We start from the raw sequence: 20,059 nt of genomic DNA on the forward strand, positions 1-20,059 counted from the left end.
TTTTTAACAGAAAAGCAGTTGTAGTTTTTGCCACATATGAATGCATTTTGACTGAAAAATCCAAGTGGGGTGGAAGTAGGATATCAGAGGAGTTTTGTGCTTTGGATCACTAATACTGCCATGCTGGCCTGGAACGAAGGCGCCCAAGCCAGCCAGAGCTCCGCTCAGTCTGCGCTGGGCTGAAGCGCTGGGTGCACCTGCTGCACCACAACACCTCCACGCTGGTTTAGGGTGAGGTCTGCCTGCCCACACCGCTCCTTCCGTACGCCCTATCAGGCCAGACTAGGGAGGATGGCATGAGAGTGACTGCACCAAACCTAAATGTAGCCAGTCCGAGCACTGGGAAAGCCTAGACTAAAGCACAGGTTTGGCACCATCCTTGGGTTGCTGTTTAAATGTATGCGGGGGGGGGGAAAGGGCAATACATTAAGTTTCTTTGCTTTTGGGTTTTTAATGAGTAAATTTTAAGTGTTCATTGTGATAGTTTTCTGTTTCAATGATGTATTAGATGTTAAGGCCAACAGGACCGCCACACTGCCCGAGCGTCTGCCATGTCTGATGAAAATCCAGTGCCTCACTGAGTCCCACTCTCAGTGAGTCCTTCCCCCTCTGCTCCAAATCGGTTTCTTGGGATGCTGACTCATCCCACAAACTAAAGCATGCCCTGTGCTACAAAAGCATGCTCCTCTGTTTCACTCTTGCCCAAAACTTTCTCTGCAAAGCCCTGGAGTCCTCACACCCAATAACAAGACACGATTCCTCTGTTCTGGTCAGGGCCCAAATTTTTGAATATTCACATTCCTCCTTGTGCACTGAAGTTCTTTCAGCATCAATCAATTCATGATACAAAGAATCTTTCCAAGAATGAGCAATCACAATTACCATTATGCAGCAAACATTCACCCAGTAACAGGGAAACAATTGCCAGGTGACCTCCCAGCGTTAGTTACTAACAGCTCCAGAAATCGGTCTAATAAATGAGTTGTCCATAAGAGCGTGAATTCGTACACTGGACCTGTCTCGTGCTGTGCCTCAGGCCTTTGAGAGCCCTTAGTTTTGGCATCTGTATAACCACACTTTGTAAATAATCTCTTTTCACAACCGCCATGTTCTTCCATTCTCTCCTGCACAGAAGTTCACTTGAACCACAGCAGCCCAACCAGTGACTTCCCCAGCTATGGTGAAAGTGGAAATGATACCAGTTTACTTGTTTCACCCCTTCTGGTGGCTGGAGTAGTGATCGGACTTGTGCTATTTCTATCCTGTGTCACAATCATTGTTGGCAGTCTGCGAAAGGATGGACGGTTAAGACACCCACATCTGAGGAGGGAGGCTGTTTATGGTAAGATAGCGAGTTTTAGCAAGGTAATGCTTAACTTACTGATATCTGGTGCTATGAGCAACAAAAAGCATCTGGCTGCTGTGCAAGGGATTAAAAAAAAAAATTAAAAAATAGGATGAGTAGGTCACCGACAGCTTTGTAGTTTAAAAGCATCTTTGTGCTGGCACTGAATTCACTTCGTACAAGCTCCATAGTTAATGGTTAACAAAAGCAAGGCCAATTCCAATGGCATTTCTTACACAGCTTACTCCCTTGGTCATAGAGCAATTTGGTTTGGAAGGGACATTGTAGATCATCGAGTCCAACCTCCCCACAATGAGAAGGGATATCTTCAACTAGATCAGGTTGCTCACAGCCCTGTTCAACCTGAACTTAATTTAGTTATTTGGACCAGGAATTATCATTTGTAAATGAAACACATTTCCTAGGATAAGTTTGTCTACCTGGAGCCAGGAATAAGTATGTGTGCTTTTTCCAGAAACATTCATCCAGGTAAGTGAATAGCACCTATGTTTTGAGAATAAATTTTAGACTCCAAAAGAAGTGAAATGCAAACTCCCATGGTAGCGTACAGAGGGAAACAAACAAACAAGCAAACAAAACACCAACAAAAAACTGATGTCAACTATTACTGCAACATCTCTTTTTTCCTACTTTTCAGCAGCTAAATTTGGGATTAAATAGCTAAACTCAAATTGGAGTTAGTTTAACCTGTAAACAGCAATGTTTTGGCATGATACAACACTGACCATTAAGATCCAATGTTCAAATCTACTGCTATGTTAATTACAGCTCCTTTAGAAATCCTGAAGCCTGGCAAAAACATAAAGGACAACTTTCAAACTGCTTGTCAGAAATAACAGTGCTAGAGAAATGGAAAAAGAAAAGCAAGGTGATATTTTCAGATAAATTCAAAAGAATGATCTTCACCTAAATTACGCCAGTCTACCCAGGTGAAAATTTTACATTAGCACATGCCATCCTGCTATCTCAGCACTGGCCAGCATGAAAGCAGCAGGGGCACTGGGAAGTTGGCCTCCTTCACTTACCAAGCAAGAGGAAAGCACAGTGCCTGATAGACTGGATCAGTCCTGGTAAACTCCTCGAGAATAAATTGGCAGAGGTGAAAACTGGAAGAAGGAGGAACAGGCATTTCAAGTGAGTCCTGCCCTTTATCCCCTCTTCATAAAGACACTGCTTTGGAGTCGCCTTAGAAACTGGCCCTTCTCTCCAGGTGCTGTTCTAATGCAGTGACTGAAAAGTGATTGTTTTATTTGGAAAACAACAGCAGGATGGGGAGGAGGATGAGCAGAGATTGCTGCATTTCCACAATTTGGGACATTCTTATGGAAATTTACCCTGGAATATTGAGCATGAACTAACTATCCTCAAAGACAGAAAATAACACTAAGTTCTTGGTATTTCTGGAGCACTGAAACTCTTGTGTAAAAGCATTATGCAAGCCATGGAGCTGGCAGCAGGATGATTTTCTCTACTATTTTCCAGTTTTTTCCCTTTTAGCGAGTGTTTTTGTTAAGAATGGCATTTTCTGAAGACACATACCCACAATCAAACACCAAAGCCTCCTTTTAAAACCCTTCACAGAATTGGCGAGGTTTCAGCGTACGTGACTCCTGGGAACTGCAGCAATCCTGCTAACCTTTGAAGCTGCACACAGCAGAGCTGACACTCCTTTTCAGCCTTTGAGGAACAAGAAAATCTTTAGACACTTTCATCTTGTAGGGCAGCACTGAGTATATAGCCTCTGTGCCATAGCCTCAAACACCACGACTCTTCTACAGATGATGCTAACTTGCTCTTAAAGGAATAGAAATGTCCTGTGAAACCTCACTGTTCCAGAATACCAGTAATTCCTCTGCCTCAGATAGGTTTTATTTCCTGATTTATGGCAGTGTTACGAACAGTGACATTGTCTCAGAGAATCCACCATAGAGGAAAAGAGCAGTAACTATTAATTGCTTGTTTTCCAGCTCCAGATGTCTTCTCTTATGGTGGCTCTTTTGGAGAGCTGAGATCCACCTGCATGGAGGAGTTTCCCCCAGCATTTGATTTTGGTTCCTATCTGGATACACTTTCTCAGGTCAACATCATATATCCCGATTCTCCTCCGTGGTAAGCACGTTTCTAATATTCTAAGTGTTATAGTCCTGCACTTGCAAAGCCTGTTAAAGAAGAAAACAAAAATGCTAGACCTATATCCACTACAAAAATGTCGTTCACACAAACTCTAAATATGGACAGATTTTGTTTAGTTTAAGTTCAAGTTTTCCTTAGCAGAGTATAACTTACTAAATAAAGGCATGTGTACAGCCAATTCTCATTTACTAATATTCACATTAAAATCATAGAATCAGAGAATGGTTTGGGTTGGAAGGGACCATAAAGACCATCCAGTTCCAACCCCCCTGCCATGGGCAGGGACACCACCCAGCTCCTCTGGGCAAGCTGTCCCAGTGCCTCCCCACCCTCTCCAGGAGGAGCTTCTTCCTGATATCCAAGCTTAATCTCCCCACTTTCAATTTAAACCCGTTACCCCTTGTCCTATTACTACATCCAATTTATCATATTGATGGCATACTAATGAAACACACGAAATTACTTATGAACTTCTTTGAAAGAAATTCAATGTTTCAGTCCAGGAGAAAAATACATACTTTTTCAAGAACTTTCAAGTCACATGTATTATTGACCTTGAAACTGTTTAGATCAGAGTAAACAGAAAAAAGGAAGAGGGTGGGGAAGGCGAAGTGCAAGCAGCCTTTACACCTTTCCATGTTTTTCAGCAAGTCTCACTTCTTGGTGTTCTAAACCCTGGTATTCTATCAGAAAGCAGAACTGAAGAAAACATACCATTCTGACATACCTAGTAATTGTACTTAACTTCCTAATTTAGGATAGGGAGAAGGTTGTTTAGGATTGTTCTGCCCATGTCAGTAATCTGTGAAGGAGCACGACTACCGTTTTAGCTGTTTAACCCAGGCCTACTCTGAGAGCCATAGTTGCGTGGATTGTAGCAGCATCTGTGGAGAAGAGCATCCTTTAATTGCCTGGGGGGTAACATTGCCAGAAGAGGCTCTTTCCAAAGACAGTTATTCCAGAAGTTGTACAGCAGCTCCTTCCACATTGGTGTGCCTGCATTCTTGTAGAGACAAGAATGGCCATCACGAGTGACAGGAGCTGCACTTAAGGCCATCTCTCTCTCCCCTGTGTGCCTCATGCACCTTAAGGTTAATAAATGAAGGAATTCAGTTACTCCCTCCAATGAACCAACAGAAATTGTTTTAAACATAAAATCACTTCAGGCTTTCTGTAGTGCCGTATCTTACAAACAGCAGATAATGGTTGAACAGCTGCCCCTCATCCCTTTTTTTTTTCTTCCTTTTAAGCAACTGTTTTGAGTTAAACCAATATAGTCATAAGACCAGCCCTTTTCTGTCTGCTTGTATACATATGCAATATAGAGCAAGTCAGTAGTACAAACATACAATCTTTGCATTTTCTATTCTATGTATGTTCTACAAGCAACCCTTTATGTATTACAGAGTCATACTATTAATAAATGGGCTTCTAGAGATGGTGTAAATATTTTAGTAGAAAGCTCACGTGAAAAATTATTCTGAGCCTGGTATCTAAATTTGTAGAACTTCATATAAATCCACTTTAAAATTTAGATTGGTTTTTGGACCCACACCCACGAGCCTTTACTAATGAAAGGCAGCCAGCTGACATCCAAATAACAGCTTGAGTGGGCCGTTGGCCAGATTTCTGAGAACATGCTCAGACTTCTGTGAACAAGCTCTGAGAACATACTTCTTTTGCAGACAGGTCTCCTAAGATTATACCAAAGACTGCTTCCATTTCCAATTTGAAACAGGCCCAGAGAAGGATTTCCCACCTCTATGGAGTTCTCAGTTTGGAAGTGATGAGTGATACAGGATAGCACTAGATGATCTGCGCTTTCCTGTACAATCTCCAGCTACTTCTGTAATAAGCCTGGCACAAGTTAACTATCTTGTGCCCTACCTTGTTCTAAGAAACTATTCTGGGACATCAGCACTAGGATCAGAGAGACAAAGGTGTCCAACCACTGCCGCCTCAAGATTCCCTTCTGGGTTTCGGGGACCCAAGATCTAACTCCGCATACGCAAGGCAACACTGCTCATCCATCCCATTAATAGCAGTTCTGCATCACAGGTCAAAAGTAAAGATTATTGTTAGTGGTTTTGCTGTTTTCTCAGCGCTACCGTAGTTAAATATTTTAGGAAAAGTAGCTTTGGCAAATCATCAAAATCTTATTAAGTTTTATATCTTAGCAACACAACTTGGAGAAGACTTCAGGAGAAGTAGAGTTTAGCAGATGGCTGAAAGCAAAGCTACGTAGAGAGACATTCAGATTTACTATTAATACAGTATATAGTCCATTGGAACTTTCTGTTCAGAAAAGCATGGGTTGGGAAGCATTGTATGACTGCACTGCATTATGTAAGAGCCTGAAAAAAATTGGTATAGCCGTCTTTACAGTCTCCTCCATGGCATAACACTAAAGTGTATTTTTTTCCCAATTAGTGGTGTGGAGATTATTTGGGCTGATGGGTGCTAACAGCAGGAAAACTGACAGTCAGACATGGTCTTGAATCATAAACAAGACACGCCTGACCTCATGCATTTAAAATATTAACTCACTGGGATCAATCTTGTTACATATGATCATGTTTTGAAGAGTAGGTTTACTGAAATGTAGCACTGGCTAAATTAATATAATTCCTCCTTCTAATTCATGCAGTGCAGGATGTAATTTACAGCTAAACTAGCATGCCCCAAAGCTAATAATGCACTGTAGCATAAACAGAAATGAAGAGCAGCGAGGAAAGCAACTGCACTGGCAAGTAACTCTCAACAAATATTTGAAGGGAAAGAATTCAGTGAGTGAAAACTAGCGTCCTGCTGCCACAAGCAGACACCAAGGCATTAGCTTCACTTGACCGCACTGTTCTAACACAGCCTGCAAGAGGCGACGGCATTACAGCACCACATACTGGGTGGTGCGGAGCAGAGGATTCTTAACATAGCGTTTTTGCTAAAAACCATACTTTGTGAAATTACTTCAGTAGGAAGCACACCTCTGTTTGGCCAAGGGGGTGATTATAATCAGTCTGGAATGTTTTCATTAGATTGTACAGTTGGGCTTTAAACCATGAAATGAGTGGAAAAGGCGTTTTAGGGGAAGACTGAGGAAACAAAGAGCCAGTGTTTAGAGTACCCATTTCCCGAGGGCTAACTGTTCAGGACTGCCCACTCTCAACTCTCCAACTGAAAGTCCAACACAAAATACTGTTTAGATAAAAACTTCAATTGGGAAATTAATTTATGAAAACTACATTAATCGCTTTGATATCGAAGTCACAAATTTGGGGCTCAATTTGATTATAGAATGGTTTGGTTTGGAAGCACCGTAAACACTTCCACTAACCACGTTTCTTACATTAGATTTTATGTTACATTTAGAGGAATACCGTGCACTGAGTTTTGTCATTAGCCTGTCAGGGTTGCACGGTGGTTACAGAGAAGCCATTTGGTCAATTTGTCTTGACAGCCCACCATAGACAGTGTTCCTATCCATAAACATTCCCTTAGGATAATTAATGACTTTCTAATGAATCTCAGATCTGCGTTAGCATCTGTCAGATTGATTTTACATGAGATGTAGACAGGAAATATGAAAATAAAACACACTGGGTATGAACTAAGCAGTTTCAAGATATTAGGGGTTTGTATTTTAGAGCCTGTTTCTGACATGTACAGATACTTGTAGCAATGCCGAAATTAAGTTAATGCTTCATAGTTTGTGTTATCAGAGATGGCGAAGCAGTTGTTTCTAAGAAACTTCAGTCATCTGAGAAAGATGATCCAGGTGATGTAGCAACAATTCTAAAGCACAGAATTCTTCTCCCCCCCAGATTAAGAAACTTGAACAAATTCAACCAAGACAAAATGTAAGAACCATTTCCCTGCCGCAGCTTAGTAAATAGTAAATATGAATTTGAAAGAAATACCGGAAGGCCTGTAAATCCGGTATTTGGCAACATGTTCAACATTCACTGTGTTGGTATGCGTAAAATCATCTAATTGAATTTTCGTATCTTTAAATTTTTAAGAAGAATCAAAAAAAAAATCAATTATTTGGCATTATATGTCAGGCAGCAGACCTTTAATCAAAAAATCTTCCAGAGTCTGATCAAGATGGCGGTAGTTGTCATTTTACACATCCCGAACATGCTGTTGGCGTTGTGTGGATAATACCTTTATAGATAAAAATAATGAGTTCATGCTCGTGCTCACTGTGCAGAATTCACTGTAAGACACACTTATAGTGAGCTTTCCTAATTATCTTTTTATGTACCTAGTAAGAAAGCTGTTTAAAAATAATTTGAGTTTATGAGTTTTAAAAGGCTTGAAGTACAGTACCAATCAAGGACCAAGTAAACTAAAACCAATGGCATTTTCTTGATGAGAGTCTAAAATCCTAACAACGAGGAGCTTTGAGGTTCTCTGCATGAAAGGAATTTTAACAACTTTTCACCTTTTGGACAGAGGAAAATGCATTTCACTCCACTCAACTAAGTGCTTTTTCACTCCTTAGTGACTGGATATTAATGGTATGTACCGAGCTTGAGGCAACCAAGGTTATCACCTTTTTCATCTGTGACTCATGACTGTGTGATAGAGAACATCACTGAGGAATGACTCTAGAGATATGGAAGGATTTAGCTTCAGGGATACTTTTAATGGAAGCCACGAAAATCCTCTCTGTCTTTCACATCAAAATGTGTCCTGCAGGGCCTATGATAAAGACCCGTTAGTCACCCATTATCCTAGTGTTCACATCAGAACACATGGGGTGGGGTTTTTTGCTTGTTTAAGTGTGCTCAGCTGGTCATCTTGCCTTATCTATATAGGATCAATTCTAGAGAAAACTGTCTTGTTTAGGCTTCATAAATTCAAGTACTTTTAATACCTATGTTCAGTCTGCATTGTTTAAACAGGCAAATCCATTTAAATATTACTTTAAAGTGGCAAAAGGCAATATTCATGTCTCAAAGACAGACCCTATTTTCCCTCTAAATATGAAACCCTAAACCACCAAACTACTTCAGGTACTTTCTTTTCTAAGACATTCTTTTCCATCCCCCACTTCTGAGGAAGCAAATTAGTTGTATCAGAGAGAAGGCGGCTTGAACCAGCTACCTAGATTTTCTTGAAAGGCAATTAGGCTTGCAGGAAAGTTATATAAAAACTTGCTGGGTTGTGCTGTATTCCTTTGCCAAGGCCACTTTTCCTGCAGGCGTGCCAGGCAAGCAGCTTTTGGCACATTCCAATGACAGTTGGCAAAGCAGGAGATGGACACATGTGGCTATGTCCAGATCTCACTTCTGTATGGAAAACCACGCTCCCAGGAGTCAGTGTTCACAAAGGAGACAGAGGAGTCCTGTAAAAAAAAAAAAAAAAAAAAAACCAAACAAACAAACAAAAAAACTTTATTCGACTAAAGGGAGAGTCCATGGGACATATTCCTGTGGGCTCTCTCAACCTACAGAGGGACCCAGCCCCCTTTTATCCTACTTTTCCCGGCCGCAAGGGACCCTCTTCCTTTCCCCATTGGCTGAGATACCCGAGTGTACGGACTGCCCGATCCGCCTGAGACATTCAAGACAGGACATTCATTTGACACATTCAAGATACTCATGTTATTTAGATATTCCAGATATTCAGGTGGTTTAACATAGTCAAGGGATCATGTAATTTTAATATTCCAGATATTCAGGTAGTTAATACATTTAACACATTGAGGGGATAATGTTGTTTAGTTATTCCAGATATTCAAGTAATTTACATATTCAAGGGACCATCTAGTTTCGATATTCTTTCTTAAGTCTGCGTTCACACAGGCTTCTTATGTTCCTTGTCTTGAGCCTGGGTGTGCACAGGCTGCTTTTGTAAAGACACGAAAACTGGTGTTCCTGTCACTTCCATACCCTCATGGAGATTTTCAGTCACTAAAGTAAAAAATACCATTGAAAATATGACAGTTTACATCCACTGGAAATCAGGACACGAGATAAAACCCTCAATTCTTTAAACTCCAAACTCTGAGCAACTAGACCTTCAGAAGCCTCTCCTTTCATATCCTACTTTCTGTACCTGATATTAATTAGGAATAGCAGAAGTTAATTGCTTTTTGATTAGTTAGTTGCTCTCTGCTGTGAGGAGATTTTTACATGAGACCCATATTTCTCAGCCCATCAGTGAGCACAGGAAGATTGCCTTAGCCCCACACTCAGCCAGCCCTTCGGAGAGGTCAGAGGCCACAAGTGAGGTCCCACCAAGTATATCCAGACCGGTATTTCAGACCTCTCGAGACAAGAGTCCTGCCTCAGTGAGGTTCTCGGCTGATGTGAGCGCCACCACAGCAGTGGCAGCAACATCAAATCACGTCTGCTCTATGGACAGGTTTTCCGTCGAGCTGCCATCCTCTTGCTGTTTTCTACTAAAGGGTCATCCTTCAGGAAGCCATTTCAGCCAGAGGAACATAGGCTTGAAAGGATCTTCTGCAGTCACCCACTCCCACCCCTGCTGCTGCAAGTAAAAACTTTTAATAGAAATTTACCTATTCCACAGCAGTTTGCAAGGATCTTTTGTCCCCATTATACTCCTGCCAAAATACCTAAGGACAGACCTAATTCCTAATTGTTATGGCAACCTTCTTATTTCCAGCTTAAATTTATTTACAGCCATTTTGTGATTGTTTCTTTTTTTATGGCATTTCTGTTCCTCTTAAATACTCATCCCTTTCTCTTTACTTCCTTCTTGTATTTGCAGTCAATTTGCAGTTCTCGCACTTCAGCCTGCATGTTGTCAGGCTAAGGCACAAAGTCCTCTTAGCTTTCTGACATCAAAAGTATCTGCTGGGACAGTGTCGTCTGAGCAGCCTTTCTCTACACCTGTCCCAGTTTCACTCTCCAAGTGCAAACTATTGCTGCGTATCAAAAAACCCAAAACCTGCAGCAGCGAAAGCAGAAAAACCTGATGGAAGAGAGGCACTAAGCATTTCTAACCAGAAGTCTGTTGTGCCATGCCGAACAACCACAGCTTCAAGCTGTTAAATCATCCATAACAGTACTGAAGTCCCAGTAATTCCCCTTTCTGTTTCATACTGCAGCTAGGATTTCCTTCGCCTGCTCAGAATTCATTTCTACAACAATTAAAGCCCTTTCTAGGAATACAATCCTAAAACATGTTGCATGGCAAACTTCCTCAAATATCAGGAGGTCCTAAGCATTTCTACTGACATTCAAAAATTGGTATTGTTGTTCAGAACCTACTTGTGGGTTAACTCCCAGGCTCTGGAAGCTACAAGAGATTATTTTGAAATAATTTGTCTTAACTGATTATTATCACTCAACCAGCTTCACTGACATTTAGTGTACAATGGTTACAGAAACCCAGAGATGAAGCACTGCTTATGATCAAGTGGTTCTTATTATATATAAAATTAATGCCAGACTGAAACATATTGTATAAAATCTCATGATAGAATTACTTGTTTTATTTAAAACATTTCATTGTTTAAAGCTGTACAATTATGTTGAAGCTGTATTATTTCAGTTTCAAATGCTATCTGGAATATGTTCTCATGAAAACACTGTTTACATTTAATTTCATTTTTCATCTGGAATATCTATCCATCAACAAGTCACAACTTCTTCAAGATTATCTTGACACATAGTGCAGAGCAAAGATCCAGACTTTTGCTTATTAACACAAATATTCCTATTGTAGCTGTGGGGAATGGGAAATTCCAGAAATAACTATGAACAGAAAAAAAATTCACTCCAGTTTTCCTGTCTCTTCAAGGGTTAAGTTCCTCGAACAATGCCTTGGGTTACATTTTTTACTATTTAAAAACATTAAAATAGACAATAACAGTGTTATTTGTTTAAGGCTGCCTGCTCCAGGGGTCAGGCAGGCACCTTGGAGGTGCATTTACCACAGCTCTGGGAGCTTAAAAGTCAGTTCAGCTAGAAGATCAGCGTCACTTCACAGGTAATAACATCAGAGAGGTTCCTCCAGAGTACCCTCTTACAAGAGGGGTGTCCCCCTTGTTTCAACCATATGTGACAAAACACTCCCAGAAAACAGTCCAGTGGTTTTATGGAGCATTGGATCATTCTTCAAAGCCCTGTCCTGGCTGACACTGCAGGCTGTTACCTCTAGGTGTTACATGTTTGTTACTGACCCCCTCACCCACTGTAATTTGGGATCAGTCATAATAAAAATTCTCATGTAATATTATCCAGGCCCAGAGACAGGTGGATTTTACTTTCATACAAACACAATAACTAGGAGGAGTGAAACTGCATAGGAGGCGGTGCCACTTAACTACATCTTCTTATTTTTGCACTATCATTCCCCTAGTTAGTAGGCCCAAACAGTTCAGGGTGTTTCTTCTTTAATAAACAAAGGTGCTTGGCTCTTCCTTCTAAGTCACTCTTCAAGAATTAAACTAAGTGAATGAATGAGAAAATCAGTAACATGGAATGGATTGCTATTATATGAAAATATTAAACTAATACTTAATAGATCACTGACAAAGCATGCACACGAAAAGTCAAAATATAGGTGGTAAATGCAGCTAGTATCTCAGGAGGGAACTGTCAGTATCAAAAATAAAACTAGAAAAATATCCCATCCCATGACATATATGTCACTACAAGAGCAATTTTGCAAAATATGATACATTTCCTCACGGTAGTTACACCTCACCAAAGAACACATGTATTCTGAGAAAAAACACCTCAAAGGAAACACTGACAGCTGCTGTCCTACAAAGCCAGCTGTTAGTAGGTTGCGCGATGAGCAATAGCATCATCAGCTGAACTACTTCCATGGTCATCAAACAGACCATTAATTTTTTCCTTTGATCCTCCTTTTAGGCAGAGTATATCTGCTCCAATTTCAGCTTTTCTTTATTAGGTAACAACATCATATAAGCATCCTTTGTGTTGCTTTCATCATAGCTTAAACCTGACAGCACATGTATTTTCCAGATTTCGTGATTCTGTTTACCACTATTAAAAGAAGACAGTAGGTCATCAGCAAATTGAAAACAATAGGAGAAATTTTAGTAGAGTTGTAACATATAACAAATGAACTAAGTAAACAGAAATCTCTGTCACAAAGAAGGATTCTTCATTCCCCATATTTGCCTTTTTCTCTAGCTATTGTTTGCATCTTAAAAAATTCTGGAAGTAGAACCTTCTTTCCCTGGAGAATAGGTCATAATTTATGAATGACAAGCTAGTTAAATAAGCTCTTTTGGGTTTCCTTAGCAACAAACCTATCCTAATACTTACTGCAATGAGACCTGACAAATTCATGAAGTTTTTTCACACACACACACATTCCGAGTCAACAAGGTCAGCTTGAAGTGCTGCTGTATTTTTTAAGCAACAGTCTTCTCTTTGTGAATCCTATTTACATGTGGCAAGATGATGTTAACAGACATCAGCGCTTCTTGCCTTGCCTAGTATAATTATCCCTTAAAAACTCAATAGCATAGCCTACAGTGACAATGAAGTTGTTCTGGCAAGAAATAAGGAAAAAAAAAATGTAGACAACAGCACATTTCAGAGTCAGTAACCCCTTTCTTATCATGACTGCCTGTAAAATATACTGAACCTTAACATAATAGGATTTTTAAAAAATAATGAAAGTTAACTCACCACAAGTACTGTAACGAAGGATTTTTTTCAGGGCTGAAAAAGAGACACATGATATTCATGAGATGCAATGTAATGTGTTCCTGGGGTCCATTAAGTTATGGTAACATAATACTTTCCAAAAGCATGTGCTTTCTTGTCTAAAAGGATTTTCCTGTGACTGCTGTACTGAACTTCAAGCATGAGCTATTTTTAATGTGTATAGTAACTTCACAGAACTCAATCCCTCAGATAAAATATGACTGTATTTTTTGCAAGAGACTAACAACTACTTTTGGTTTTCCTCTTCAGTCATGCAAGCTCCATGCTCTTGCATTCTCAGCTGCCAGACGTACATATACACACTCAGACATGTAGGTGTCATTCCCTTGGCAGTTACTGAGGTTGCACTTCTATGATATGGCAAGGAAGTTCTGCCTGTGAGCTGAGCTCTAAGAGTTCCTCCATCCCCTACACTTCTACTTCCCTCGTGCTGCATTGTTGCCTAGCTGACTGCGCTGTGACCTTCCAATTTAGGTAGCTAAAGCAGCAGAAATCTGGCCCAGAAAAAACACACACACATACAAAAACAACAGCAACAAAACAAACCAATAACACCCACCCAAAAAAAACAACCATGCACACAACCGTTTTGCCTCTTTAGCTCCAGACTGGGGATCACAGTGGGAGGAAGTGGTGCAAGGAAAACAGTGGGAATATGCAACAGAGCAGGGGACACTTCCTTTCAACATGGACATTCGCTCATGTTGAAACCACAGCTTCACATATCACCGAGCTTTACAGCCAGCACCTTCAGATGAAATCAATAGCATTGGTTACCATACGTAGTGACTTGCATGTCACAGTATGATTTGAATATCAGGAATGATCATTACCGATTGTTACAATGCACTGGCTCTTTTTAGTGGCAACCCTCACTACGTAGTACCTCTTGGCCCCTGTGGTATCAAGGTCTCCGTGCTAGCTTCTAAGAAAGCCACTCCTTCAATCTGCTCTGTGCTGTTTGCAAGTAAAAAGAAAGAAACCTAAAAGCTGTGTCAGAGGTGCATACCTCACGCTGCGGGACAACTGAGCAGCACCACTTCGTTCTGATACACACCTCACTGCAGTGTAATGCGAGAGTCCATTCGCCTCTTCTCCTCAAATACGAAGCTTTAAGGCAACAGTAAGGATTTAGTCCAGTATCGCTCACAGCAATACGTGGTAGTAAACTGCAAGAAATGATTGCTATTAAAATTTTTTTGTAGGTAATCCCTTACATGTAATCCCATACATCCCTCTACATCTTTGGAGGAATGATTTTCCAACACCCAACATACGAGGACAGTGGGTACCTGTCAAACGGTGTATTACTTCTTATAAGACTTGCTTAAAATCACAGAATGGTTTGGTTTGGAAGGGACCTTAAAGCCCACCCAGTCCCACCCTCCCTGCCATGGGCAGGGACACCTTCCACTAGGCCAGGTTGCTCAAAGCCTCATCCAGTCTGGCCCTGACCAATTCCAGGGATGGGGCATCCACAGCTTCTCTGGGCAACCTGTGTTCCAACCTATTTAGAACTAAACACTAAAATGCCAGGTCTTGAATACCATAATATGCTCCCCAGTTGTCTTGATATTTAAAAGTCTCCTTCACAAAAGATCATTTTGCTGCTTATCCCACCAAGCATTTTAGTTCTACAGAGCCAAGCTATGGTCCATAAAAGATATTAAATTAAATCCAAGGGAGAGAAATGCAGATGATCAGGTAACAACAGGAGTAGGAGGTCCATACTGTGCCCATTTCTCCTTCAGGTCTTTGGCAGATTTCCCTTGAACTGGGCCCTGGCCCAGAATCAGGAGACAGAGAAGTTTCTTCTCTTTTCGTGTCTCAGCAGAAGGATTCAAAACTTTCCACCTTGAAACTCACATTACTGTGGGCTTTTCAAAACTGAAACTCTTTTTACTATGGTAACAGGACCCAGTAGGTGCTCTTCATTAGCCTGATTAAGTCAGTCAAAATCCGTGGAAGGATTTTAAATAAATTTACTGGGCTTTGGGTCAGCAAAATGTAAATTAAGTAAAGACACAGCTTTGATTACTCACTATGGTGAGTAATCCTGCAAAGAGTGCCTCTTCTTTACTCTCACTAAGTTCATGAAGAGCTGAGCTGGGGACATCGCATCCTCCATTTCTGACTGAGGTCCGAGACCTCTTAAAAGAGTGTCAGATATGCTTGAAAGCTTCAGTGGCCTTAGTAGAGACTGGACTGAAATCTTTTCCACACGCTGTACAAAACCAATTTGACCTCCTACGTGCTGGGACTTGTTTCTGAAGTATCAAGCAGCTCTATTCAGGCTTTTCAGAACAAAGTTATGGTTTTAAATACCATTCTTTCTGAGGGGTATATCAAAATTTTCTAGTCTGAATTTAAAACCACTGTCCTCATGAATAAAGAAGTAAGATTAAAAGTAGGTAGTAATAAAAACACCTGTGGATATTTGAGTTATTTAGTAACCTAGTACTAAGATTTCACTTTCTTACCTTTCCCTTCCCCAAAAAACACTTCCATCACCCAGACTAAGAACAATAACATCAAAATCCACAGGAGCACTCTGAGGGAAAGGTATGAATGAGTGCAGCAGAACCAAGTATTTTTCTAAGGCAGGGCCCCCATGGTTGACTGCAGTGGCTTTGGGCTCACCGTAACCAATGCAAGCTGCACTGCTGCAAGACACTTACAGTCTGCAGCAGGGTGTATTAGCTTGGGTTTATCCTGGCAGTAATGTCAGGGAGCAGAATGCCTGTCCGCAGTCTGCTAGGAAGACATGCTAAATATCCTAAGTTTCAGGAAGTATCCTAAATCTTAATAGCTCTGCAGTTAGTGTGGTTGAGGAAATGAGTTCTTAATTTGTCTGGCTCCAGGTTGTTTTTCAGGATAACTGAGTAGGCAAAGGGGTTTTTGTTTGTTTGTTTGGGTGGGTGGGTATTTTTGTTGGGTTTTTGGGGGGTTTGGTTTGGTTTTGTTACAGGAAAATTTCCTCGTTGAATTGGATTTAAAATTATCCTGAAACAGTTAAACAAGGCAGTCACAAAGGAGGTCCAACATTTAAAATCATGATGTTATGACTCGTCCTCACTTTCGCCTGTAGCCAGTGAAAGAGGACCCTTTCAGACCAGATTCACCAGCCCCTCCTTGGGGCTACAGTGCAACCTCCGCAGAGCCCTCGGGCTCAGGGGGCTGAGCAGGGCCAGCACAGCACGGTACAAATCCATGGAGCCTGCTTACGTCCACTCTGTCCATCCCCATCCCCTTCCTGCAACACGTAACCTGGGAAAACACAAGCACAAAGACACGCTGGTCTGTCCAGGCTCATTATTTACACCTCCCGGGCCTCGCTTGGCTGTGCAGTCCAGGCTCCAGTCCAAGGGGCCTGTCGGCATAAGCACTGAGCACAGGAGTGGCGGGAGGGGGTTATAGTTTCCCCAGGCTCTAGTTTGGTGGGACAGAAAATGCCTACAAATTGGTCTGTCTTGCATTCCTCCTGTTTGGGAGGAATGCGGCAGGGAGTCTGCCGAGTCTCAGAATGACCAGCACGAGTCTGCCAAGATTATTCATCACAGCTCCGCACCTCAGCAAGAAATCCTGCTGCCCCCGCCAGCACAGATCCGCAACCCAGAGCACCCACCGCCCCTAACTGCTGGCTGGGCGCCGGGCAGTCAGGACAGCGTTTGGTGCGGTGCGCTAGGCTCCATCTAAAGCGTGCTCTCTCTTACTTCACAACCAAATCGGCAACACCCCTTCTTTCTCCCCAGCCATTATCTGACTTAGCTACTTGCAGGCAGCTGAGGGCAGGAAGGACGCCCGCCGTGTTGAGCTACGGTGCACGGAGCAGCACGCACAGCTGTGTGCGAGCCAGCAGCGCCATTCCTCCGCTCCCGCGTAGCCGGCGGTAAGGAGCTGGGCCTACCCTCAGGCACCTCAGCTGAACCGTGCTGCCGCAGACGTTACTTCTGTGAAAGAGCATGGGGTCTGATACTTCACTGAGGCTTCTTGGATTATCTTTAGGTATTTAGAGATGCGCTTTTAAGTATTGTGCTCTCAAGTGTCTCACATGGCAGGGTAAGCAAGGATGTGGGCTGATGAACAAAACACCAGATGATCCTTCTCTTCTCACTTTACCTGCTCCTGTTACGCTGAAAATAGTGTACTGTGGCATTTTTCACAGGAATCTAATGAAAAATTCTTTTTTTCTTTCAGCTACGATGAATGCGTGGGGCCAGGAGCAACACAAATATATATCCCCACAGATGATCCCCCTCCATACTCTCTTATGGACCCTTGTCAAAGGAATGAACTATCTATAAACATTAGCCTGGAGGAGGAAGCAGCATCTGGGACTACGGGACAGGCTGCAAATTATGCAGTCAGGCTGCAGGACTTGCAGCAGCCCATCTCATCCATCTCTCTGTCGTCTCTCACTCTGGAGGCTGCTCCCCTATACGAGACAGTCGTGTGTGAACAGAATATCCCCATCCCACTTGTTCCAGTGGAAGTACTGAAAAATTCTTCCACTGACTATCAGACTCTTCCGAATCAAATCATGTGAATACAAGTGGCTCTTTCCTTCAATTCTTCTGAAGAACTCAGACCGACAAAATTATTTAAATGGAAGAGTAACACCTCTGAAAGTTTTACCTATTTTATATCTTTAAACAGGGATGCAATGGGATTTTATTTTTTACAGTGAATTTTAAAAGTTTAGGTAAACTTCCTTCTTTGTGCTTCAGATGACATCACACAGCATAAAGCAGCAGCAGTGACAAGCAGCGCATCTGATCTTTGTGAAGCCTTTCAGAACACACTGAAATCAGCCACTCTTAATGTAGATACATGTTATCCAGTCAAGCCTACTTGTTGATTTTACGATACTGCGCATGTTTTAGAGCAGAAGGAAGAAGAAGAGCGTTTTGTTGTTTTTGTAGGTGTCACTAGTACATTTCATTCAGTGTCTTGGCAACAAAGCATTTTTAAATAATTTTTTGTCTAAACATGTATTTCAGTAGACGGAGACAGAACGTGACCTGCAAAACATGATTATCAGTACTACTAGACAGGAGTAAAAAAAAGAGTAACGTTGATAGTCACATTATCCCTCTGGAAAGTCTGGCCAGTACCAGGCTTTCCAGACCACTGCAAAGCCCACTGTAAGTTTTCCTCAAAAGAAACCAGCAGCAAGGGATGGAAAGGTGGCAGCGGCCCCCCAAACACCACTTGGCTTTACCTGCAGACGCTGTACGACAGCTGCGCACAGCCAGGAGTATAGCCAAGGGAAGGGCAGTGTCTGGAACCCCAGAAGATGCCTCATGCTGATGCCCATGCATGACTGCATTTTCCAGCACCAGCTGGTCTCTTTCTTCAGTAAGGAACCCCTAGTGTTAAAAGGGACCTTGACCTCTAGTAACTGCATTAGCGTGAGGTAAGTAACGGATGCTGGACGTGGCACGCACGCTAACAGAGCACCTCACTTTGTGCAGAAACCTCTTTTCACTGAAATTTCGCTACCCACAAATCTAGCCTTTGTTCATAGGCCTGGACTTCTCACACATTCATGGGACAGACACACACAAGCTGGAGATGCTCACTCGCAGAACAGCACAGTTAAACTGCAGATGTGAGAGTTTACCCCTCCGTGGCACACGGGTACTCAGTCTTCACACAAGGACTAAACTGCATCTTCAACCAGTACTAGTTAGCAGAGTTGTCAGAGGCTCATATCCACTAAATCTCTTAGAGCTATTTTTACTGAAAAAAAATTGTTATACGCTGATAAAATGGACTTCAATTTACTCCCCCACCGAAGGATATGTAAAAATGAGTATAGTAAATACGTAATTGTGTTTAAACAGAAGCATCATCCAAATTATTAAAACTGCACTTAGATTTTCTGTAAATACTAAATAATTTTCGACTGTAATCATCGTTCAACACTTCAAAGACTGACACAATTATAATTAATATTTAGATGGGAAGTAATTATATGGTTCTTACTGCTGTATAAATTATACCATTACTGAGTCATATGCACATGATGAGATAAGGTAAGTATGCATTTTTTGCTAAGTAGATGAGAATAAATATGTATTTTGCTAAAATAACAGAATTCTTTTGCAGTTCAGCAAGATTTTCAATATTCTCAGTACACTATACCCCCCTCAAAAAAAAAAAAACAAACCTAACAAAATCATAATCTTGCATTGCAAAACTGCTGGCAGGCTATATTTCACATTGGTATTTTTAACAGGAATATTAAATATTTTTTAATATTCCTCTGTACAAAGTACTAGTGCAAAGAGTTTTGTGGTATGCAAAGTATCCTGCGATAAGAGAAGCAAAACTCTGCACCATCTATTAGGGGCCAGAAAGAAAAACCAACATGGAAATGTAACGGACAATTTTATTGGCAGGAAAAGAAAAAGTGAAGGAAAGCACAGAGGTTTTTTTATGCAGAACAGGACATGCTTTCATAGCTGTGTCCTCCTGCAGCTCTTGGAGACCTGCCTAGAACAGGATAAGGCACTGGGACCAGGCCCTGTTACTTCAGGCTGCTATTGGGAAGGTGGAGGGGGAAATCTGATAAAAAAATACTAAAAGGCAAATGTGATCTTTTTTTTCCCCTTCATGAAAATGAGTCTCTCTTACATGTACCATGGCAAACCTGAAGGTTCTTCTGAAGACAAGCACGGAGGGTTTCTCACATCTGGCAGGCAAGCCTCTACGCTGTTACCCATGTCTACAGTTTCTGTGCATTTTGGGAAATCCTTTCAACCTGCTTGACTTTTAACCTGACAGGGATTTCATGACCCTCCACTAACTTTCTATTTGTGGTTTACAATATAAACTGATTTTAAGTAAGCCTCTGAGGAAAACAGGAGATTTG

General features: G+C 41.5%; 1 protein-coding gene across 1 annotated transcript; it reads left to right on the top strand.

Moving 5' to 3' along the window:
- Window positions 1-1,125: 1,125 nt before the first annotated feature.
- Window positions 1,126-17,728, top strand: LOC104504552 (protein BEAN1-like; the record flags this gene model as incomplete). The annotated part of the gene is made up of 3 exons (XM_010146863.1): window positions 1,126-1,342; window positions 3,334-3,475; window positions 17,380-17,728. Coding segments are annotated over 3 exons (708 nt in total), but the record flags the coding sequence as incomplete, so codon positions are not given.
- Between the last annotated feature and the right edge of the window lie 2,331 nt (window positions 17,729-20,059).

The sequence above is a fragment of the Eurypyga helias genome, unplaced genomic scaffold (assembly GCF_000690775.1).
Source record: "Eurypyga helias isolate BGI_N326 unplaced genomic scaffold, ASM69077v1 scaffold29602, whole genome shotgun sequence".
Taxonomy (NCBI): Eukaryota; Metazoa; Chordata; class Aves; order Eurypygiformes; family Eurypygidae; genus Eurypyga; species Eurypyga helias.